Source organism: Xenopus tropicalis, chromosome 1, assembly GCF_000004195.4.
Source record: "Xenopus tropicalis strain Nigerian chromosome 1, UCB_Xtro_10.0, whole genome shotgun sequence".
NCBI classification, from domain to species: Eukaryota; Metazoa; Chordata; class Amphibia; order Anura; family Pipidae; genus Xenopus; species Xenopus tropicalis.
In genome coordinates, this window is record NC_030677.2 from 84,710,048 (window position 1) to 84,730,054 (window position 20,007).

The following is a 20,007-nucleotide window of genomic DNA, read 5'->3' on the forward strand; positions in this document are numbered from 1 at the left end:
GCAGTGCTTCCTCCTTGCTGCTTCCTTTTGCAAGGACTAGACGACAGGCATATGCGCAGTAGAGTGAAAAGCTGACTTCTCTGTTCGGCTTTTTCACTCTACTGCGCATGCGCTGAAGCAGGAAGAAGGAAGCGCTGCAGCTACCCCAGGCTGGTGCTGCTCTCTCCTAACAGGGGCACCAGCCCGGGGTACAAGGTAGGGGATTTAAGTCACTTGGGGGTGCCTAACATTTTGGCACCCCCAAGTGACTTAGCCTTTCCTTCTCCTTTAAGCAGGCTTTCTTGCCTCCTATCTGTATAGGCTTACACCTGACATAATATTTCCATTTGTGTAACATATAAATATTTAATATAAGAATATAATTCAACATAATATTCTGAGGGAAATGTTGTACGCACATTATATAGAGATTACTGAACAAAAATTAGAGGGGAGGAAAACAACTTTAGTAGGTAATTTATATTTATGTATTATCACTGTCAATTTAATCAATCGGTAAGTTATTTATAGTCTTAGCAGCTTTAGTTACAACAATCTGTATCCTTTAATTAGAAGATTAAATCACTTTTCAGTCAAGAGCCATTAAACTGAACATTTTTCATTATCAGTATGAACTGACATAAGTTGCTGAAAAGAGCTTGAGTAATTGTGTTATCTTTTTTTTCAGCAACTTTAGCAAAGCCATTATACGAACATGTCTTTGTTTTTTTCTTGAAGTGTAAGCCTTAAAACCTTTACACAAAGGAAACAATTCTGTGTTGTACGGTCTTGTAACTGGAGATTACAATCATTAATGGTATGCCTTGGAATTATTTTAATACAGTGACCACCTTTTCACAACCACAATTGGGCATTGCCTGGGAAATTTAATGCCACTTTAAAATAAGTGAATATTTTTTTTAAAATGCACCCTGCCTTGCAAAAAGTTTGAGTAATCCTGTGTAGTTCTTTAATGCAAACAAGGCTGTATGTCATTGTTAAGAAAAGTATTTGAGTCTGTACCCAGCATTCTTTGGTAAACAAATCAGTGTTGCAGGCAAATAAAATACAGAACCACCCAAGCTTGCACCCATAAAAGCACAATGTAGGATGCACACTTCATGTTGCCCTGGCTTCTTAAATGAGCCCCACAGTTCTAAAGGTGGCCATACACGGGCCAATTCTACCTGCCAATATTGGTCCCTTAGACAGACTCGGCAGCTTTTCGGCCAGTGTATGGGCACTAACGATGGGCCTGCCCGACCGATATCTGGCCTGAAATTGGACAGATATCGTTTGGGCAGGTTTAAAAATTTAGTCGGATCCGGGACCGGCTCGTTGATGCGGTTCCCAAACAGACTGTGCCTATACCCGTTATTCTAATTCGATTGTTTGGTCCCAGGGCCAAACGACTGAATTAGCCTTGTATCGCCCACCCATAGGTGGGGATGCTGACCTTTCTTACTAATTATATAAAAGAAAATGTAAGACTTTAAATGGTCCCCTTTAAAGGGGACCTGTCTCCCAGACATAAAAAGCTGTATAAAAAACTCATTTTCAAATTTAACATGAGGGGCAGACAATAACTTTCAATTTCCATTCAGCACTCACTTACCCCCACCCTCCTCTCCATGTAATTATGTAGCCAGTGCATGTGCATCACCCCCCCCCCCCCCCCCCCCCCCCCATTCTGGCACATAAACAAGATTTTGGCATTATGCAAACCTCCTTGGTGTGATTGTGTAATTCCAAGACTAAATGAAACATGATTCATATTATTCATACAGTTTATGTGAAGTTTATTTTGCTTGACAAACACAATAAAAAAAATTGTAATAATTTCTTAAGGTGACAGGCCCCCTTTAAAAAATGTCAATGGTTTTAAAATGACTTATGAATCCCAGGTCTTTTAATTAGTCACCTTCTGCTACAACATTTCACTATGAGACAGGCCCAGAACTGAAGAATATAAACAGATACAGCTTTTAATAGCAAGTACACATTTTTTAAACCCACTGAAAATGTGTAATTGATGCATGACTAGGAATCTACTGTTGGCCAAAGCAACTGAAGATGATTTTTGCTGAAAATCATCAGAATTCTTAAAAAACATGGACTTCACTACAGGCGGATACTTGGCAACTGCCAAGGTTCCCCACTCCCTATATTCAGGTGACATAAGAAACAGGTTTTACAAAGGTATGGACAGGCAAGGCCAGGGCCTGGGCATATGGGAGAATGACAAAAAAAAAGTTCAATATTTTCATCATGGAATGTCAGCAGATATCTTTACTGGTACAAATATATAACTATAAATAAAAATAGAAACAGACATTTTTAAAAGAGGTTATTACCATATATTTGCTACTACAGAAAAAGAAATAAGCATAACCTGTGACCTAAATGTACTAATCAGGGACCTTATAACTTACTTTTTACTATAATTGTTGCTGTAAAATACAAACTAAATGTAGCAAAAAAGAGCATGTTTGAATGCAATTATCTATCAAATAAAATAAAGCTAACTTTACTATATGCACAAAATATTTGGAAATACAAGTGGTCATTTTTGAGCAGACATGCACAGATGTGTACTTATACACAGTTCAGCGATTTAACTGCATTTTCCATCTTTTTCCCTTTTTGTAAAGGAAAATTCAATGAGCCATTCAGGGTGTAATTATCTTGGCTCATCTAACATTACAGCACACAACGTGTTTGTCATCATCTTATCATTTCCATCCTATCATTTTTACTGTCCACCGACTGTGTGTTTTGTTAAGCTTGAGAAAATTGGGACTTTTTGCTAAACACACTGTGCATTTATAAAACGGCTAGGTCATGGACTTGGCTGAGCAACATTCATCAACGACTATCTGGCAAGGGGAACTACAGGAGATGGTTTCACCATCCAATTCGGCTACAAAACTAGAAACGCACTAACAGGATTGATTGGTTTTCTTTAGACTTTCAATCAGAAATGGGGATTCTCTATGATTTTACTTATATACAAATAGAAATGTTGATAATAGCAACAACTTATGGATTGGTAAATTCTGTAGAAGAATATTACTAAGATGCTATCTTATAAAGCAAAAAAGGGCAGATTTAACAGCTGGTTTAGATATATATATATGTTGAATGGTTTGGGGGATAGATTACACAAATGATTTATAAATATATATTATAATAATGATGTTATACAAGGAAGTTAGTGCAATGTTTTCACATGTTAGGGATCCTTGAAATCTTTTGGAAGACCACTTTCCGCCAATGGCCTTGTTAGGTCTTGTTAAAGCAACAACTCTGGGGCAATTGTGCCCTATCAATGGGCAGTGTTTACATTTTGGGGGTTTACATGTCCTTTAAGGTGACTTTATGTGGAAATTTCCTTTAACCAGTCAATCTGTGGATTTTGACAAATGACAGAGGGGCTGCGGTAAGATGCCACAGACTCACTAAGTCACTATTAATAGGGCTTGTGGGAAGGGGGTGTTTGGACCACTGTTTACTTGAAATGCCAGGACCTATTTTGAATTCCAGTCAAGATTAGACTTCAACAGCAAAGAAAGAAAAGCTTGGACTGTGGAGAACCCGTGCAATCCATGGCTGCCCTAATATTTAAACAGCAAAAAACTAGCACAAAGGAGGATATCTGCTGACTTGACAGATTCCTTCCCTCTACAAATACTTTTCAGTATATATATATATATATATATATAAATATATATACTGTACAGCATGGCATAAATGACAAATTCAAAATCAAATCAGAATTAAATAATCAAATAGCCCTGAGGGAATAATTCTATATAGGAGCAAACTTTAAAATCCATCTGTCTGGTGCTAAGATGACAAATCGAAACATTTCTTTTTCTTGGCTTAAGAAGGAAGAAGAGAAATAATGTACTGCTCGTTTGTGCCTCACTCGGTTGGAGATGTTTAATGTAATCTGTATTTTATTGTACAAATTATGAGTTGTAATTTAATGACTGCAATGATCTCACACTGAGACAGCCATACAGAATAATAATAAGAACAAATTATTGCTTATTACATGGGTTCAGAAAGGCTGACTAATTAAATACATCTTGACATTCTTGCAAAAATATTTTATTTATGCTGCTTTGATCGTTTTCTAGTACTCAACTAATGCCAACCGAAATACTGATTTATAAAGCTTTCTACTTCCACTGGCAGCATTTTTTTAAGTCTGATTTTAATTTTAGGAGACAACTATTATTTTGATATTCTGGGTAAACACACCACCTGGAGAAACACACAAAGTTGCAAATCTGAGCATAAGTGAGAGGGAGTTATTGCTCCTCCAACCTCAGAGATGAGACATCAGCAGGTGCATTTTCCTTTTTTGCTCTATATTATTTTAATGCAATAAGAACCCCCCAGCGATAAGGCATTGCCTGTAAGGTAGAAATCAGTAAAACTGTCCAAATAAATCTGGACATTTATTCTTTGTCTACATATAATTTAAATAAAAAACGATAAGCTACAACCAGGAAAAAACTGCAGGACTAGATTTCATTATTTTATACAATGTTTATTTGGTATAACAAAATGTACTGATTGCATCTCAGCCTATGAATAATTTGCTTATATTCTTGAAGTTTGGTCTATCACTCTGACCAGTGTGTAATAAATAAAAAATGTTCTCCTGCAAAGCTCTTGCAATTTATCAACTTCTTACAAGATGTACAATGGTAAGGATTTCAGATAATGTTAACATTAAACACACACCCACATTTATACTGATTTTTTCTTTGCTTTGCAATGTAGCATAAAAACACGAGAGATGACCAGACCATTCATTAATTTTTGAATTATAGATCTGTATACAACTGCATGTGCATGTTTCATGGTTCGAGAATTACATGCACAATATAGAATTATAATGCTCTGTCAGGCACATAAAAACTTGTTATAGCACTGTCCAGCAATAATATCCGACACCTTCTTATTTTATAAACACACTCCTTAGACAGTACATCCTCCATTACTATATTTATTAAGTACTGCTTAAAGGACTTGTCAAAAGAAGCAACTTTCCAATATGAATTTATTAAGAACTTTTAGTGCTTTAAAAGTGATTTGTAAATGTAATCACCATTGAAAGGAACATTTGCTAAACTCCTGGTTATGACTTTTTAAACAATGTTTCAAAAGCCAGTCTCCTACTGCGAGCTTGATGTCAGTCTTGCTGCCTTGTGTTACATTCTTTCAAAAGCCAGAGCCACCAAGGCAGAGAATAAAAAAGTACAGAAAAAACACTGTTTTTAATAGCAATAATATCTACAAATATCTTAAAAACCATTACAAATGTGTAAAGAATGAATATTGCAAAGTTGCTTATAATTATGTTTTCTTTTAGTAGGCAAAAAAAAAATATTTTTTAGGTTGACGTGTCCTTTCACAACAAAAAACCCATAAATAAAAGTAAATACATAAGGTACATTCCAGAATGCAAAGAGCTGCGCTCTCACCATATATATGCTATGTTATGCTCTAGATGCAAGTGCTTATTGAATGCACCTCTTAGGGGCTGATTTACTAAGACACGAATTCGAATCCGAATTTGAAAAATTACGATTGGAAAACGAAATTTTTGCGACTTTTTCGTTTTTTTTGCGATTTTTTCGGCGCCTTTACGACTTTTCGGAAAAAACGCGAGTTTTTCGTAGCCATAACGACTTGCGCGAAAAAATGTGAGTTTTTCGTAGCCATTCCGAAAGTTGCGCAAAATCTGGCGATTTTTTTCGTAGCGTTAAAACTTGCGTGAAAATTCGCGGCTTTTCGTAGCGTTAAAACTTAAAAGGCGCGAAGTTTTAACTCTACGAAAAAATCGCGACTTTTCGCACAAGTTTTAACGCTACGAAAAAATCGCCAGATTTTGCGCAACTTTCGGAATGGCTACGAAAAACTCACGTTTTTTCGCGCAAATCGTATTGGTAACGAAAAAGTCGCGATAATTTCCGAAAAAATCGCAAAATACCGATCATTACGAAAAAAACGCAATCGGACGCATTCGGCCCGTTCGTGGGTTAGTAAATGTGCCCCTTAGTGTATAGGATGTGCATCCATACCTAAATGAGGACCTTACTATTAACCAAAAAAGAGGAGACTATAAAAAAAAGCAAAATTTGCCCTTTAGAGCAGCATAAACATATCTCTTGTTTATGTGCAGTAAAAAGAGTATATTGTGCACTCACACAAACCTTGTTGCCCATTGTAGCTCCTTACTTACACCTCTTGTATGAAAGGCAAGTAAAGTTCATACATGCCCCTCACATGGTGAGGGCTAGTTGCCCTATTGCAGAACATCACTTTCTGTCAGGCACAAATAATGGTACCAACTACAAAGAGTTTCACCTGCAAAAACAGGCTGTGTGTCTGGGTTTTTTTATTGCAGTTTGGTTCATCTTCAGCAAATGATGCCTTTTATATGAAAGCTGTGCAATTTGCTTGTGTTTACAAGTGTGTTTTAACGTGACACACTTTGCACTAAGACTACAAAACATAAAATTCCCAATCATATTGGTTTGCCATTGCTATCAGTACACATTCATGAAGTACAACAAACTGCAATTTTACTACAGCAAAGAGAATGAGTCAGACATTATAAAAAATTACTCAGAGGAAATCTTTGAGCACCTATGCTACTTTCTTTTCTATTGTTAGTGGTTTCTGAGATATTTGTATAACATGCTAATATATTCTGAGAAGAGAGTAGATTAATCTGGTCAGACAATTCAGGTTTTTACCTCGACTTAATATAATTTATATTAGGGATGCACTGAATCCAGAATTCGGTTTGGGATTCGGCTGAGATTCGGCCTTTTTCAGCAGGATTCATATTCGGCCAAATCCAAGCTCATGGCCAAACCGAATCCAAATCTTAATTTTTTTGTCACATGGAAGCTGAAATGTTTTCACCATGTGCCACATGCTCTTTAAACCTTTCCGTATCCTAATTCACAAATGTAAATTAGGATTCAGTCTGGTATTCAGACAAATTCTTTACTAAGGATTCGGGGTGCAGCCGAAAATAGTTTATTCGGTGCATGACTGATGTATATATAATATAAGTGAAAAAGGACAAAGAGTGCCCTGACCAATATGTTCAAAGGAGTGCTATTTCAGTCCAGTCTTTATGCAGTTAACCCATATATACATTATTAACGGCTGGTATTCAACAGATGGCCCTCCCTAATGGCCTTAGCCATTAGACCTAGTTTAACAGCTCTGGCCTATAAAAGTCAGGTGAGTGTAAGATTGCCAACACTACCAAAAATAATGGAAACTGCAGCCACTCACTATGAATACAGTAAACCAGTATCTTATGGAATGTGTTAAAAACATAGTGACTGCAGAGGCATTTGTGTCTTTAAATGAAAACAAATGGGAGATGGATAATGAAAAATATTGAAGTACAGTACAGCATTAACCTTACCTCGACAGATGCCAACACTGTCCATATAAAAGTAGAGATTGCAATGAGTCTGACACGTCCCATAAGGCTTTCCTGCATATTCTTGTACTACCTGCAGCCCTTGCTCTGGATTTATGCATTTAGTGCAGTGTGAATGTTCTGGGCCCAGGCAGGCACGGCAAGATGGATGGCAGGCTAGAGATGCAAGGGGAAATCATGAATAGATTGCCACCAGTTTTAACATATTTTCAAAGGAAAATCAAACACTCAGTATTAAAGCTAATCTATGTGACTGCAAGACAAATTTTTCCCATAAACAGCTATAGTTAGTTTTCCTCAGGCTCTTGATACCATACAAATCAGTTTGTACTGATCTTTAATCAAGACTGCCACAAATACTTGATTAATTTTAGTAGACAGATATTACTTATACAAAACACTTTAATATTTCACATACACTGAAAGAACCCTTCACTTATTAATTAACACTGAAGGCCATATACAAAAATAGCCACATGTATGTGAAATAATGACTATCACCAGCTCAAGTTTACAGGCCTGTGACAGAACCACTGCCTTTTAAAGGCAAGCAAAGGTGAGAATGCTGCTGAGATAAATGGCACAGGATAGTAAAAGCAATCTTCAGGGAAATCTGCTCAGCTAGTATATCTTATGTCAGAAAGATTAAAATCGCAACATTGCGACACAAATTGGAAATTATATGATGTACAAATGATATAAACTGAAATTTACTGAGTATGTGCAGCTAAGGAGGCATAATCTGCCTAACCATAATATGATGGTATTCAAAGGACACAATAAGATAAGAAGCGCAGGGGAGTATTACTTTCCTTGCATGTTAGGGTACAGTTTTTTTAGAAGTAAAATATAAAATATTTTATTGCTGTGTTTGCTTTAATTTAAATGTTTTACATTTACTTGGTGCATATTTGCACACCAAGGGGCTGAAATAATTACATTACATGTATAGGGGGGTATAATTTGAAGACAGTCTGTTGTGGGTACCCTGGAGTTTTATTCTGCAGAATCCTAATTATGAGAAACTAAAGCATGAATGAATGAAAAATAAGAGCCCAATGTAAGATTAGTTTTACCTTGAATTACTAGTCTAGCTTGGGCTAGAATTACTAGTCTAGCTTCTAATATCTTAGCTAAAACATGGAAGTAAAAAGAGGTGCTTGGGGGTGAGGGTATGATAACCATATAATGTATATAAGGGAACATACAGCAAACGCTGATGCTTTATTTATGTGCAAAAATCATTTTTTACTATGAAAACTGTACATTTCCTCCATGCCATTTTTGTTATACTGCATCACCCAAATATCCTAGTTTTCACTGGATAGTAGTTAACAATAGATATCAGGGTATTCAGTGCAGACCAAATGAGCAGCTCAGCTACAGAAATTTATAAGAAAAAGGGGCAGATTTATTATGCTGTGTAAAAATAGTGACAAAATTTGCAACAAATCTGCAGGCTTTGCCATGTAAAAAATGGCGTAAAATTGGCATCGTTTTTTTACTCGGTTTTTCTTCTGTCAGAACTTATATAAAATAACGGCATAGAATCTGGCGTTCGGACAGCGAAATTCTCCTTTTATTTTACACAGCTTTTTATACAGTTTTGGTTTTTTTGGCGAATTTCATTTTACACAGCATAATAACTAGGCCCCAAAGTGTTGGGTTAAAACTCTAGTTTCAAAAAGATGAGGAAAGGTTTTGTATCAGCGCATTTGCTCATATATATAAACTTGTTTTTAAAGCTTTCAATCTTTATAAATAATGGTGCTGTTACAAGAAACAGAGCTATACCAATGTACATAAAATAACCATTACAAAAATGTATATATATCTATTACCAGTGCAGACACTTTTATCGGAAAAAAATCCTTCACCGCAGTCAAGAAGGCACTGCCCTTTTAATAAGCCAAGAGGAGGCAAACAGGAAGTACAGTGGTTGGCTAGCGGACCAGAACAGGATGCACACTCTCTGTGACAGGCTGGCAAAAAACAAAAACAAAAATAGGACATCCCCTTTATTTCAGAAATTAAACATTGTTCACTTACATCAAATGAAAATAAAAAAAAAACACAAATGAATATAGCAGTGGTGCCCCATGTGAAACCTGACTATTATTAACGGAACATTGCTTTCTACTGAATTTATGGACCTCGACGAGACAACAACCTACTCTGCACAAGTACACTGTATTCTAAAATAATTTTTACTTGATCAGCTGTAATATACCGTATATACTCGAGTATAAGCCGATCCGAATATAAGCCGAGGTACCTAATTTTACCTAAGAAAACTGGAAAAACGTATTGACTCGAGTATAAGCCGAGGGTGGGAAATGCAGCCGCTACTGCTAAGTTTTAATAATCAAAATAAATACCAATAAAATGACATTAATTGAGGCATCAGTGGGGTATATGTTTTTCAATATTTATTTAAAAGAAAAACAGTAAACTAGCTCTGTAAGCGGAGAAGAGGGTCAACAAGAACAATATGAGTACTACCCCATACTCATTGCACATTGGCAAACTGGCAGCAGACCCGGTCCCGGAGGGATGTAAGGGGAAATAAGTGTTGCTAGTGGGAGCCTAGGCCAGGGCACTGGAGGGTCTGGTTGTGGGGGGCCTAATTTGCACACAAAGGAGAGAGGGTGCTAGTCTAGAGGGACCCATGGCCCCCGACTCGAGTATAAGCCGAGGGTGACTTTTTTCAGCACATTTTGGGTGCTGAAAAACTAGGCTTATACTCGAGTATATACAGTATATATATATATATATATATATATATATATATATATATATATATATATATAGTAATGCTGATTTGCTTCTCAGTACAGCGGGAAAAACAAATTTACTTGCATTTTCATTTACTACTGCTTGATATATCAGTTCTTTCTCACTGTAGACCCATAATACAACTACATTAAGTTTGCCCAGGTGCAGTAACCCATAGCAAAGAATAAGATGTTTGCTTTTCAACAGATGACCAATAAATGCCAGCTGCTGATTGGGATACTGCACCTGAGCAAACTTAGTAGCTGAGAGTCAGCTTTGTGTCCCAAGAATTGGCTTAAATTAAAAAACAATAATAATTAAACAATAAACCTCATATTAATCATTTTTACTATTGTAGGAAGAAATGGTATAACCTAAAATACATTAATGTATCTAAAATGGATATTAGTAAAGAAAGCCAGCATTTAAGCTGGCCATACATGTTTTTAAAAGATCTTTATTGCAGGAACAAAGATATCTTGAAAGATTATTTAAGTACAATTTGTCTATCAACGAAAATGACCATTTCAAGTGATAAAGTCTAATTGAAGCTAGAAAAACTACCTGACCTTTGTCAGATGAAAAATCGTTCAGTGCACACTAACTTGAAAATAATTTGACTGATTTGTCTGATCACTAAGTGATCGTTAGGGAAAGAAAAAATCTTAATGTGTATGGCCACCTTTACCCTGGGGCAGATATATGACTACTTATGCCAAAGGAAACCCTAAGTAAGTTCCTTAACTCATGCGAGGTCTGAGGAAAAAAAACTTGTTAATTAAGGTATTTTTCCCCAAGCGGATTTTCTTAAATTAAAAAAAGTTTGCCAGCTTTTTGGTTGTGAACTTTTTCTTATTTAAGCACTTGGGGAAAAATACCTCAACTAACAATGTTTTTTCCCCAAAACCACTGTGTGAGTTTCCTTTACGATTGCTCAAATGCAGCAGGTAAGAATCTTCTGTAAGTGCAGCTGGTGTGCATGCTCAGGCATCACTCAATCACTTGTACAATGTTGATTCTATTGGTTGCTGGGCTATTCTATTGGTTGCTGACACAGGAACAGGCATGTGCAGTAGAACTTGCCAACTCACTATACAGAAGATTCTTGCTTGCTCCAGATCTCTAAATTTAAATGGTGCAGCTGTTCTGAAGAAAGCTAATCACTGTCTTGTTGCTTTGGGTTAATACCCAGGCACAACCAGTTTTAGTAAATGTTCCCATTGCACTGTATTCAATTGCTGCATTTCTGCAGTAGGGTAATCTTGTAAATACACATTAACACAAAAGCCTTCAGGACACGGAAACTATGAGAAAATTCATTTATATATATATTTGTTTAATTGCCACTTGGCAAACTGGCAGCAGTTTATATTTTCAGCTTGTCATTGCGAATCATGCCCCTTCTAATTTGATTTCTGTTTTTTATTTACAAATGTAACAATGTTTACAATGTAAACTTACTTTTTTACCTAAACAACTGTCTAGAAAATTTCCCACATTCTCATAAAAAAATGTTAAATCATTTCCATATACAAGCCTGGCTAACTGCTGTAAAGTGGCATAGTGATAATTTAAAAGCTTCTACCCTGTCCCAGCTCCCAGATGAAAGAAAGAAATAAATAATTTGTGTATTTTCCCAGAAGGCTGACATTACACAGTTTTGTTTGTATGTGAATTTATAGCTGTACACATATCAAGGGAAAGAATGTTACAATTTTATCCCTGTTAATAAAAAGCACTGTATTCTACTTGCTATGCAACATTACTATTGCAAAGGTTACACTACCTACAGCATGTATGAGTTCAGCCTGTAGTTTGGCTATTTTAAAGAATATTGATGACCCTCTTAAGAAGAGTAAAGCAGTCTGAAGGCATTTTAGCTTGCCAGCCAAACACTGTTTGTAAATCTGAAACAAATAGCTTTGGAGATGTTCCAGATAGATACAGGCAACATAAGACAACTGACAATAGAGAGTTGTTTCTCTCTCAACAGAGAGTCTGGGTGCAAACAAATGAATTGCTGAGCTATCAGCAACTGCATAATAAAAGTACATACTGTGTGTCAGTATCTTGTGGTTTATGCCTACTGCCTAAGCTAACATTATGCAACATGCTATGGCTGAAGTGAAATCTAAGTAAAGAAATGAATGATGCACATAGGTTGCAGATGGCTTATTTCTAAAGCAAAGTTAATATAAATATATAATATATTATAAATATTGTATAGTTTAATATCAGATTAGTGAAAAATGTGCTAAAAATTTGTATGGTATGGTATACCATACCATAAGGTCTGTTAAAATTTGCACATGCATTAGAAGACATTTTGGGGAAACGGCTTTATTTTGCACAAATAGAAATAAAACCCCAACTATATTTTCCTTTTATATCTAGTACAGCCTCCCCCAACTTTCCCCAATGTAACTATAGCGTTTTCCAAACTACACACAGAGTGTCCTGTCATCCGTATAATAAAAAGGAAGAATCGACAGACAGTTTACAAATATTAAAATCATAGAAATAACATACTCTTTTCAGAATGCACTCAGTGTCCGTCAGTCAGCGTTAATTTTATGTAACTGACAGTACCAGTGACAAATGTTGTCTTACCTGTACATAATGCTGAAGAATCTGCATAATAGCCACCAGGACATTCCAAAACACAGGTACCTCTGTGAAACTTTCTGCCATTGGCACAAGTAAAGCATCTGCCATCAGGTGAACATGACTGACACGTAGAGTCACACACTTTTAAAAAAAATATGTATATATATCATATACATAAAACATTCAAAGTGATGATACAAGTTTGCATAATGTAATCTTGTGTGAAACATAATGACTTAAAAATGCTCTGATTGCCTTCGATTATGCCTACCCTTGGCACTGAAAGCCTAAAGCTGGCCATACATGCACCGATAATATCGTACGAAACCTCGTTTCGTACGATATTTGGTGCGTGTATGGCATGTCGGCGAGTCAACCGATATCGCAGGAAGCTGCTGATCGGCCAGGTTAGAAAATTTTGATCGGGCGCCATAGAAGGCGCCTGAGCAAAATCTGCCGTCAGGGCTGAATCGGCAGAAGGAGGTAGAAATCCTATTGTTTCTACCTCCTTATCTGCTGTTTCAGCCCTGAACGGTGTGTGGCGGATCTGACGATGTTTCATCGTCAGATCGCCACGTGTATGGCCACCTTAAGCCACAGGCAAGGGTATTCCAGGTCTCTGTCAAATAATGTAAAAGCTGATGTGATACGCTGATATCAAACTCAGATCCGTGAAAAGTAAGATTTTCTGTAATTGCAACTCAAGTCTATTTATTAGATCACTAAGCCTAAGAGAACAATTAATTTTTGCTTATGTTACAGCAGATCCTAAGAAGAGACTTCTAAGTGTTGAATCCAGTATTAAAAGTTTGAAAATTAATTACTTAAATATAATATCAACATGTATAAGTATTGTATAGCAGTACTGGTATTCTGTTAAAGGTTTGCCAGGTAAAGAATAAATGTATCTAAATAAAACCCTAATTTGGCTTGCGTTAATATCCTTAGAAAAATCAAAGCAAACTATTAAGTGCAATGCACAATGCATAAAGGCTATTTACAGTAACTGCACCAAACCCACCAATTTTAATTGTGACCATGACCTATGAAATCACAGCCCACCATACAATTAAAACTTCATTAGCATTAAACCACCAAAGGATTATGAGAGTTTTCATCTTTCTAAATATGCTTCATTCTAAAGAACAACAAAATAAAAAATGGCAATGGAAATGAGAATTGATATCATCCCCAGATCGGGATTGCTAGTCGATAAAATGCACCAGATAAATAAAGAAAAATTACATATTATTTTGTTTTTTTACACCCGTGTTGTGTAAGAGTATTAGAAGATTCTAATGACTTCAACAACCCACAGAGAATTTATGAATGCCAACTGTCTGCAGTCGAGTTTATATATCAGCAGTTGTATATCAAAACAACTGGAGACCAGCAGCTGTTATATATGCAACACTTTATTTACAAGAATTCTTACAACCCTCTTTCATTTTAGAAATATAACAGTATTTAGGCACCACTTTGCCAGCTGACAGTGTAAAGGGTTGCCACCTGGTATTTTACTGGCATGGCTTGTATAAACGATACTTGACATCAATGTTATTAATAGGTAAAAAAGATCAAAATATAGGAAGGGCGGTATTTTTTTACCATAAAAGATGGTACCCTTATTATGTTAGTATTGTAATATAAACTGTACTGGTGCTAAAACAGAAGCTGTGCTATTTATGCGTCACAAAAAAAAAGTAAGAAAAAAAATAACTGTTCTTTCAAAATATAAAACATGGCAATGTCATTGTAAGTTCTTGGTTATATGCTGAGTGGTTGAGCATGGATTACAATTGCATTTTAATGGTCTTTCCTTATCAAATGTAGTAAACGAAATTGACAGGCACTATTTTCTAGCCACCCTCTATTATCAATACATTTGTTCCAAAGTGTATTTACTACTGACGTTTAGCTTTTCTATCAACCAACCTAGCATATCCCAGGAAACCAGATAGCATTTCTTTCCCTCTTTTCAGCGCTTCCCATAAGTGAAGTACTTTCAGGAGACATTATTGTCTTGGCAGCATGCTTCATTCAATAGCCTGATGGACTTTAGCACAACACCAAGCAATCAAGCAACATGCACTTTCTCTTTTGCTGGAAACAAGTAGATGTGTCAGTTTTCAGGATCTTTTCAGGTTTGCTTTGTGCTGCTCACTGAACCAAATAATGGTCGCAAAGAAGAGGCAAAGCTTGCCAACCCTTATCATTCACATTGCAAAGTGCAGTGTACTCAGTTTTTTTCCATAAGCCATTCTATTTATCAGTTGAGTTTTTTTAATTGATGTGAATACCAAAGCATCAAATAATCACTATTATAGACTTTATTGTCGCAATTCAACATAAAAAGAGGAAAAACACAGAAACACGCGCTAATTCACTGGGGAATGCACAATGAATCCTCAGTAGGATTGTAAACTTTTGTTATACAATGGCAGATTTTGTTAAAGAAAAATAGCACTGTGGTGAAGACAAATATGAGTAGATCTTTATCAGGCTGCCTGATATGAATATCCAGCCACTGATCATTTATACTAGTAGTTTATGCAGCCAACTATTAAATAAATCGGACTGATTTGAGTGCCAAATATTTAGGTATATATAATCTGGTCCACGAGATAAATAGATTTGAGTGGTGAGACATGTTGAATGAGCAGATCTGATATGACAGAAAATAAAATAAGATTCTGAGAGTAAAATAAGGATGAAATAAAGGTGACCAGAACTGTTGTTTGGGGATGAAGTCATGTGGATCTGGGCTTGGACTCAATTTGGTCACCTTTGTGCCAATGTGTTTCTTGTCCAATTAGTTCTTCAAACCTGTCAAATAGATATCTATATATCAACTGATATTGACATCTATTCTATACAACATCTAGATATCAATCGCATAGGTCCATTGGGGAGCCCCATACACAGGCCAATAAGCTGTCAACTTGGTCTGGAGGTTGTCAGCAGCTTTTATCGCACTGTGTATGGCTACCAAATACATTCGAATCTATACAATGAAGAGAGGCAACAGAATGGATAGAAAAACTATGATGCAACAGAGGTCTTTAATGAATGGTGTCAATTAGTGCAAAATCTCAAAATTTTTAGTTCAACCACTCGCAATCTGGATAAAATAAATCATACCTGTATTGTAAAAAGTTTAATGCCTATGTGTCAAAGTGAGATACCTTCATATCATGCTGATACTTCACCATAAAAGCTTTTTTCTTGTACTCTGCTATTAACAAACTCCAATACTTTGCTGTATTAAACTGATTCAAAATAGTCCATTGTACTCATTTGATAATGTGTTAGTTCCATCTAATGTGTGCTGTGTAACCAAAATACCACAAAAATGTACTTTTATTCAATGTTTACATAAATGGACTTGTCTTCACTCATGTATGTACATGTGTGTAGGTGTGTATAAAGCAAACACATTATTTTCCTCAGTTTACATATAACTTAGATCTCCAGTTACAGCTGGTCTGTGAATAGCAAAAAAAAGTTTGCACAGTATATAAGGACAAAACATTTTTTAAGTGACGCCAGATAAATATATCAACAGTCTAGCTATTTTGTGTGTATGTGACTGTCTTTTTTCGTTTGGTTCTGGAACATTTGTTTTTGCCATGCTGCAACATGCTATATTAATAGAGGTATTTATTCTTGGGAGGTGCTGTCAGCACAGATACACCCGTTTCACCTTACAAGGTTCACATAGGGTAATATGCTAATGTAGAGCAGCAAAAGTACCTGCACAGGTTCCATTCCTCATGTAGAATCCATGGCCACAGTTGCTTATGCACTTGCCACCTATATTCACCTGTGAAGGGTCCCTGCAGGTAACGCAATCACCTTCTGAGGCACCATGGCACACTGAACAGGATTCATGACAAGCTGAATGAGGGAAGGTTAGAAAGAGATTATTTTTAGTCCAAGTAAATAAAATAAATATAGTTTGGGTGAATAACAGCCACATTAGGTGCAAGAAAGGGTATAATACTTTATGAACTTCTAAATCTGTATAAACATGTAACAACATGACATGAAAAAAATACTTTTCAAAATATTAATGTATATAAAAAGTTAGGTATAGGTCATGTTAATCATTTTTCATGGAAAGGTTTGCTTTTGTAATTGTTACATAAAGTTCCTAAACCTGACTGTCCCTTCTCATAGAGGAACATGGGAGATCAGAAAGGGAATGGAAATGATTCAGGAAGTACTTTTATGGCAACATTATAAAGATCATACAAAGAAACTGTTAAGTTATATTTAAAAATAGTTTAATTCTAGGTGTCAGTATTCCTTTAAGGTTTTGTTGGCTATTAGGCAGCTAAAAATCACTGGACCAAGCTTCCTAGTAACCACTAGCCCCTAGCCTAGATTTTCTTGCATACATACAGACAAGCATTTAAAAATGTTTTGTTATAGTCATGGCCACTGATATTAAAGTAAAAATGTTAGGGGGCTGATTTATGACAGATCATTCCTATTACTGCATGATAACAAAGGTTATAATTGACAAGAAAAAAATATCTTGATTGACTATATATTTTCAGCATTATTTCTGATTTGAAATCACATCCGAAACAAAAGTACTGCCCTACACACTTCCCTATCATCCATAGCCAACCAGACAGTGAAAGTTGTCAATTTAGAAACCTCACCGGGATCTACATATACAAAAACAGTTATACATAAATATAAGTGCATTTATCTTAATTAGATTGAAGTGTTTCCAAGACAGATAGTCATTTTATTTTGAATGGCCTAAGTCATAGTTAATCATTTTAAAGGTAATTTTCCAGGTTCAGAAAAAAATTGTGCAACCTAGGGGCAAACATCTCAACTGTAAAACTAATCGCAATGTTGAAACTAGCTTCATGTGCCAAGATCACAAATCCATGCTGTGACTGTAGCAAGCTCTTTATAGAATTATTGTGTAATTTAAATTAGCAGCCCCTGGGAAAAAGACCATTAATACCACTAAATATATTCTATGTGTCCTTAGTTAACTTGTGCTAGTTACATAAACAGAAAGACATAAAGTATATAAGATATATGTATGCCTTGATATATAACATTGGGCCCTATAGAATGTATATGAACAGATATATTAGAACTCATTAACAACATGGAAGGCACTTTGAACCCTGCCCTCAGCTCCTTCTGGATTACTGCAAATCCCTGGTCTTTGATCTGGAGTTCAGAGAACTGTAGATAGCAGCACCCAGATTTGTAGCAAGGCCAAATTTAGGGGTGGCATGCTGCCCAGCTGCACCTGAACTTTGCTCACATACGGAGCACTGGGGTCTAGGTGTGCTAAAGTTTTCTGTGGATGATGGGTGCAGCCTCTGGGCTGTGCAGAGGCACCCCCCCCCCTTCTGCCCCCTGATGTGCAAGTTAGGGAGATGGAGAGGACCTGTCTTTACTGCCTTTCCTATGGCAGGTGCCAATGAGAGGACTAGCCTGGACCCTCCAGCACTGCACTTTGCACCAGGCACTGCTTTTTTTATTTGAGGCAATATGCAGAGCACAGGCAGATCCAGGGGAAATAGTGCTGCTGCTAAATGAGCACTATGGAATGCCCTCTTGCTCTTCTTTTTCATTTCATTCCCCCTTACATATACACAAAGTATGAGGATCTAGTTTATTCTCTGGTGCGTGATATAGTGTTTATGTCAGTAATTCCCATAACGTTTAGCAGAATTGTAGAAGAGCATCATACAGTGCCATCTATAAGTACTAATAGAAAAAGAATACCATTTACAGGTATTTGATGAGTTTTCAAACCTGTGAAAATGAATAGTGCGGTGATCTGACACATTGGCTTTATTATATCTGAAGCACATTTAAGTTGTAGGTGGAGCACACCTACTCGCATAGTGCTAATTGATTTCTAAATAAGCAATAAGGGACAAGCTTTTTTACTTCTTTTGCACTTGCATTCAGACTCTGGGTCAAAGAAAATGTCACCCACTATTAACATACTTTTAACTCCATGCTATGTATCACTATGTTGTATTTCAGAAAGATGTATTTTTTTAGGTGTAAATTGTTATGCTTTGTGTTGATCCTTTTTTACTGTAAAGAACTATGAAAGGTTATGCTGCTATATTAATAATGTGTACCTGTTCAGGATGCAATTTAAAAAACGCACATATCCCTCTTGTCTAAGGGATCTAAGCAATTGTGAAATCTTATAACCTATACACATAGGTGCTTTGTTACTGTTGATTAAAAAAAATCCATGGATGAAAATATATAGGTAGAACTACGCTATCTTCCAAAAGTTACTGTTACTATCAAAACAACTGGAAGATAAATATTATTTATAAATTGGAGATGTTTTGTCAATGATTTCATATCAGCTTTTAGACTAACAGGGCTATACAGTTTTCTTCTATACTTTTCACAAAAGGTGGCACCTGGTAACCCAAAAGCCTCCAGCAAGAATTAAATGGTTATCTGTTGTAAGAAAATAAACAGTGATTTAATGGCTTCCAAGACAAACTGCCCAGAAGATCGATGCTTTCAAATGAACACAGCAAGTTACATATTACTCCTGAACATGTTTATTGAGATCATTTGTCTTGTAATGCATTCATTACTTTGCCCTGATTAAGCCTAAACAAAACACTGGCCCAAATAATATTGCAGGGAACACATTTGGCCACTAGCAGTGCCATCTACTGAAATGATATATTATGGTGCTTTCTGACTACATCATTTCAATATTAGGAACTATATTCTTAATGTAATCCTTTAAATAAGGCACACAGCACAACATCCCATGCACGCAGGCACTATACTGCTAAAACGAATAACTTTGATGCTTAATCTCAAGCACAGATATGCACTTTGCCCTTAATTCAGAGTATTTTGCCTGATGAGTTTTAAAGGTTCTATGACCCACAGAATGCACTTAGCAATTAGCATTAGTCTAAGATTGCTCCAGCATTGCTCCAGTTCAGCATATATATTCTTTGGTTTGTTGTGGATTAAATGCTAATTAAACCCCAAAATGCTTGTCAGTACTTTTTGACCATGTTTGACCAAATTGTTAAGCTTTACTTGAAACAGATTTCTTCAATTTTGAAAGTAATTTCTCAAAAACTTCAACAACTGATATATATGTTAACATTTGCTTTATGGGTTAT

General features: G+C 36.1%; 1 protein-coding gene across 4 annotated transcripts in view; it reads right to left on the reverse strand.

The window, feature by feature from the left end:
• fras1 (Fraser extracellular matrix complex subunit 1) overlaps nt 1-20,007 on the reverse strand; it is a 257,678-nt gene that overhangs the window by 106,199 nt on the left and 131,472 nt on the right. For all 4 annotated transcript variants that reach the window (XR_004223099.1, XR_004223098.1, XM_031903422.1 and 1 more), the window contains exons 15-18: nt 16,598-16,741; nt 12,848-12,985; nt 9,304-9,444; nt 7,445-7,618 (exon numbers count right to left, since the gene is read on the reverse strand). Coding sequence is in view for 2 of the 4 variants with exons in the window: in XM_031903422.1 (XP_031759282.1) it covers nt 7,445-7,618; nt 9,304-9,444; nt 12,848-12,985; nt 16,598-16,741 (597 nt within the window). In the remaining 2 variants the exon portion in view is untranslated. The remainder of the gene's footprint in view (nt 1-7,444; nt 7,619-9,303; nt 9,445-12,847; nt 12,986-16,597; nt 16,742-20,007) is intronic.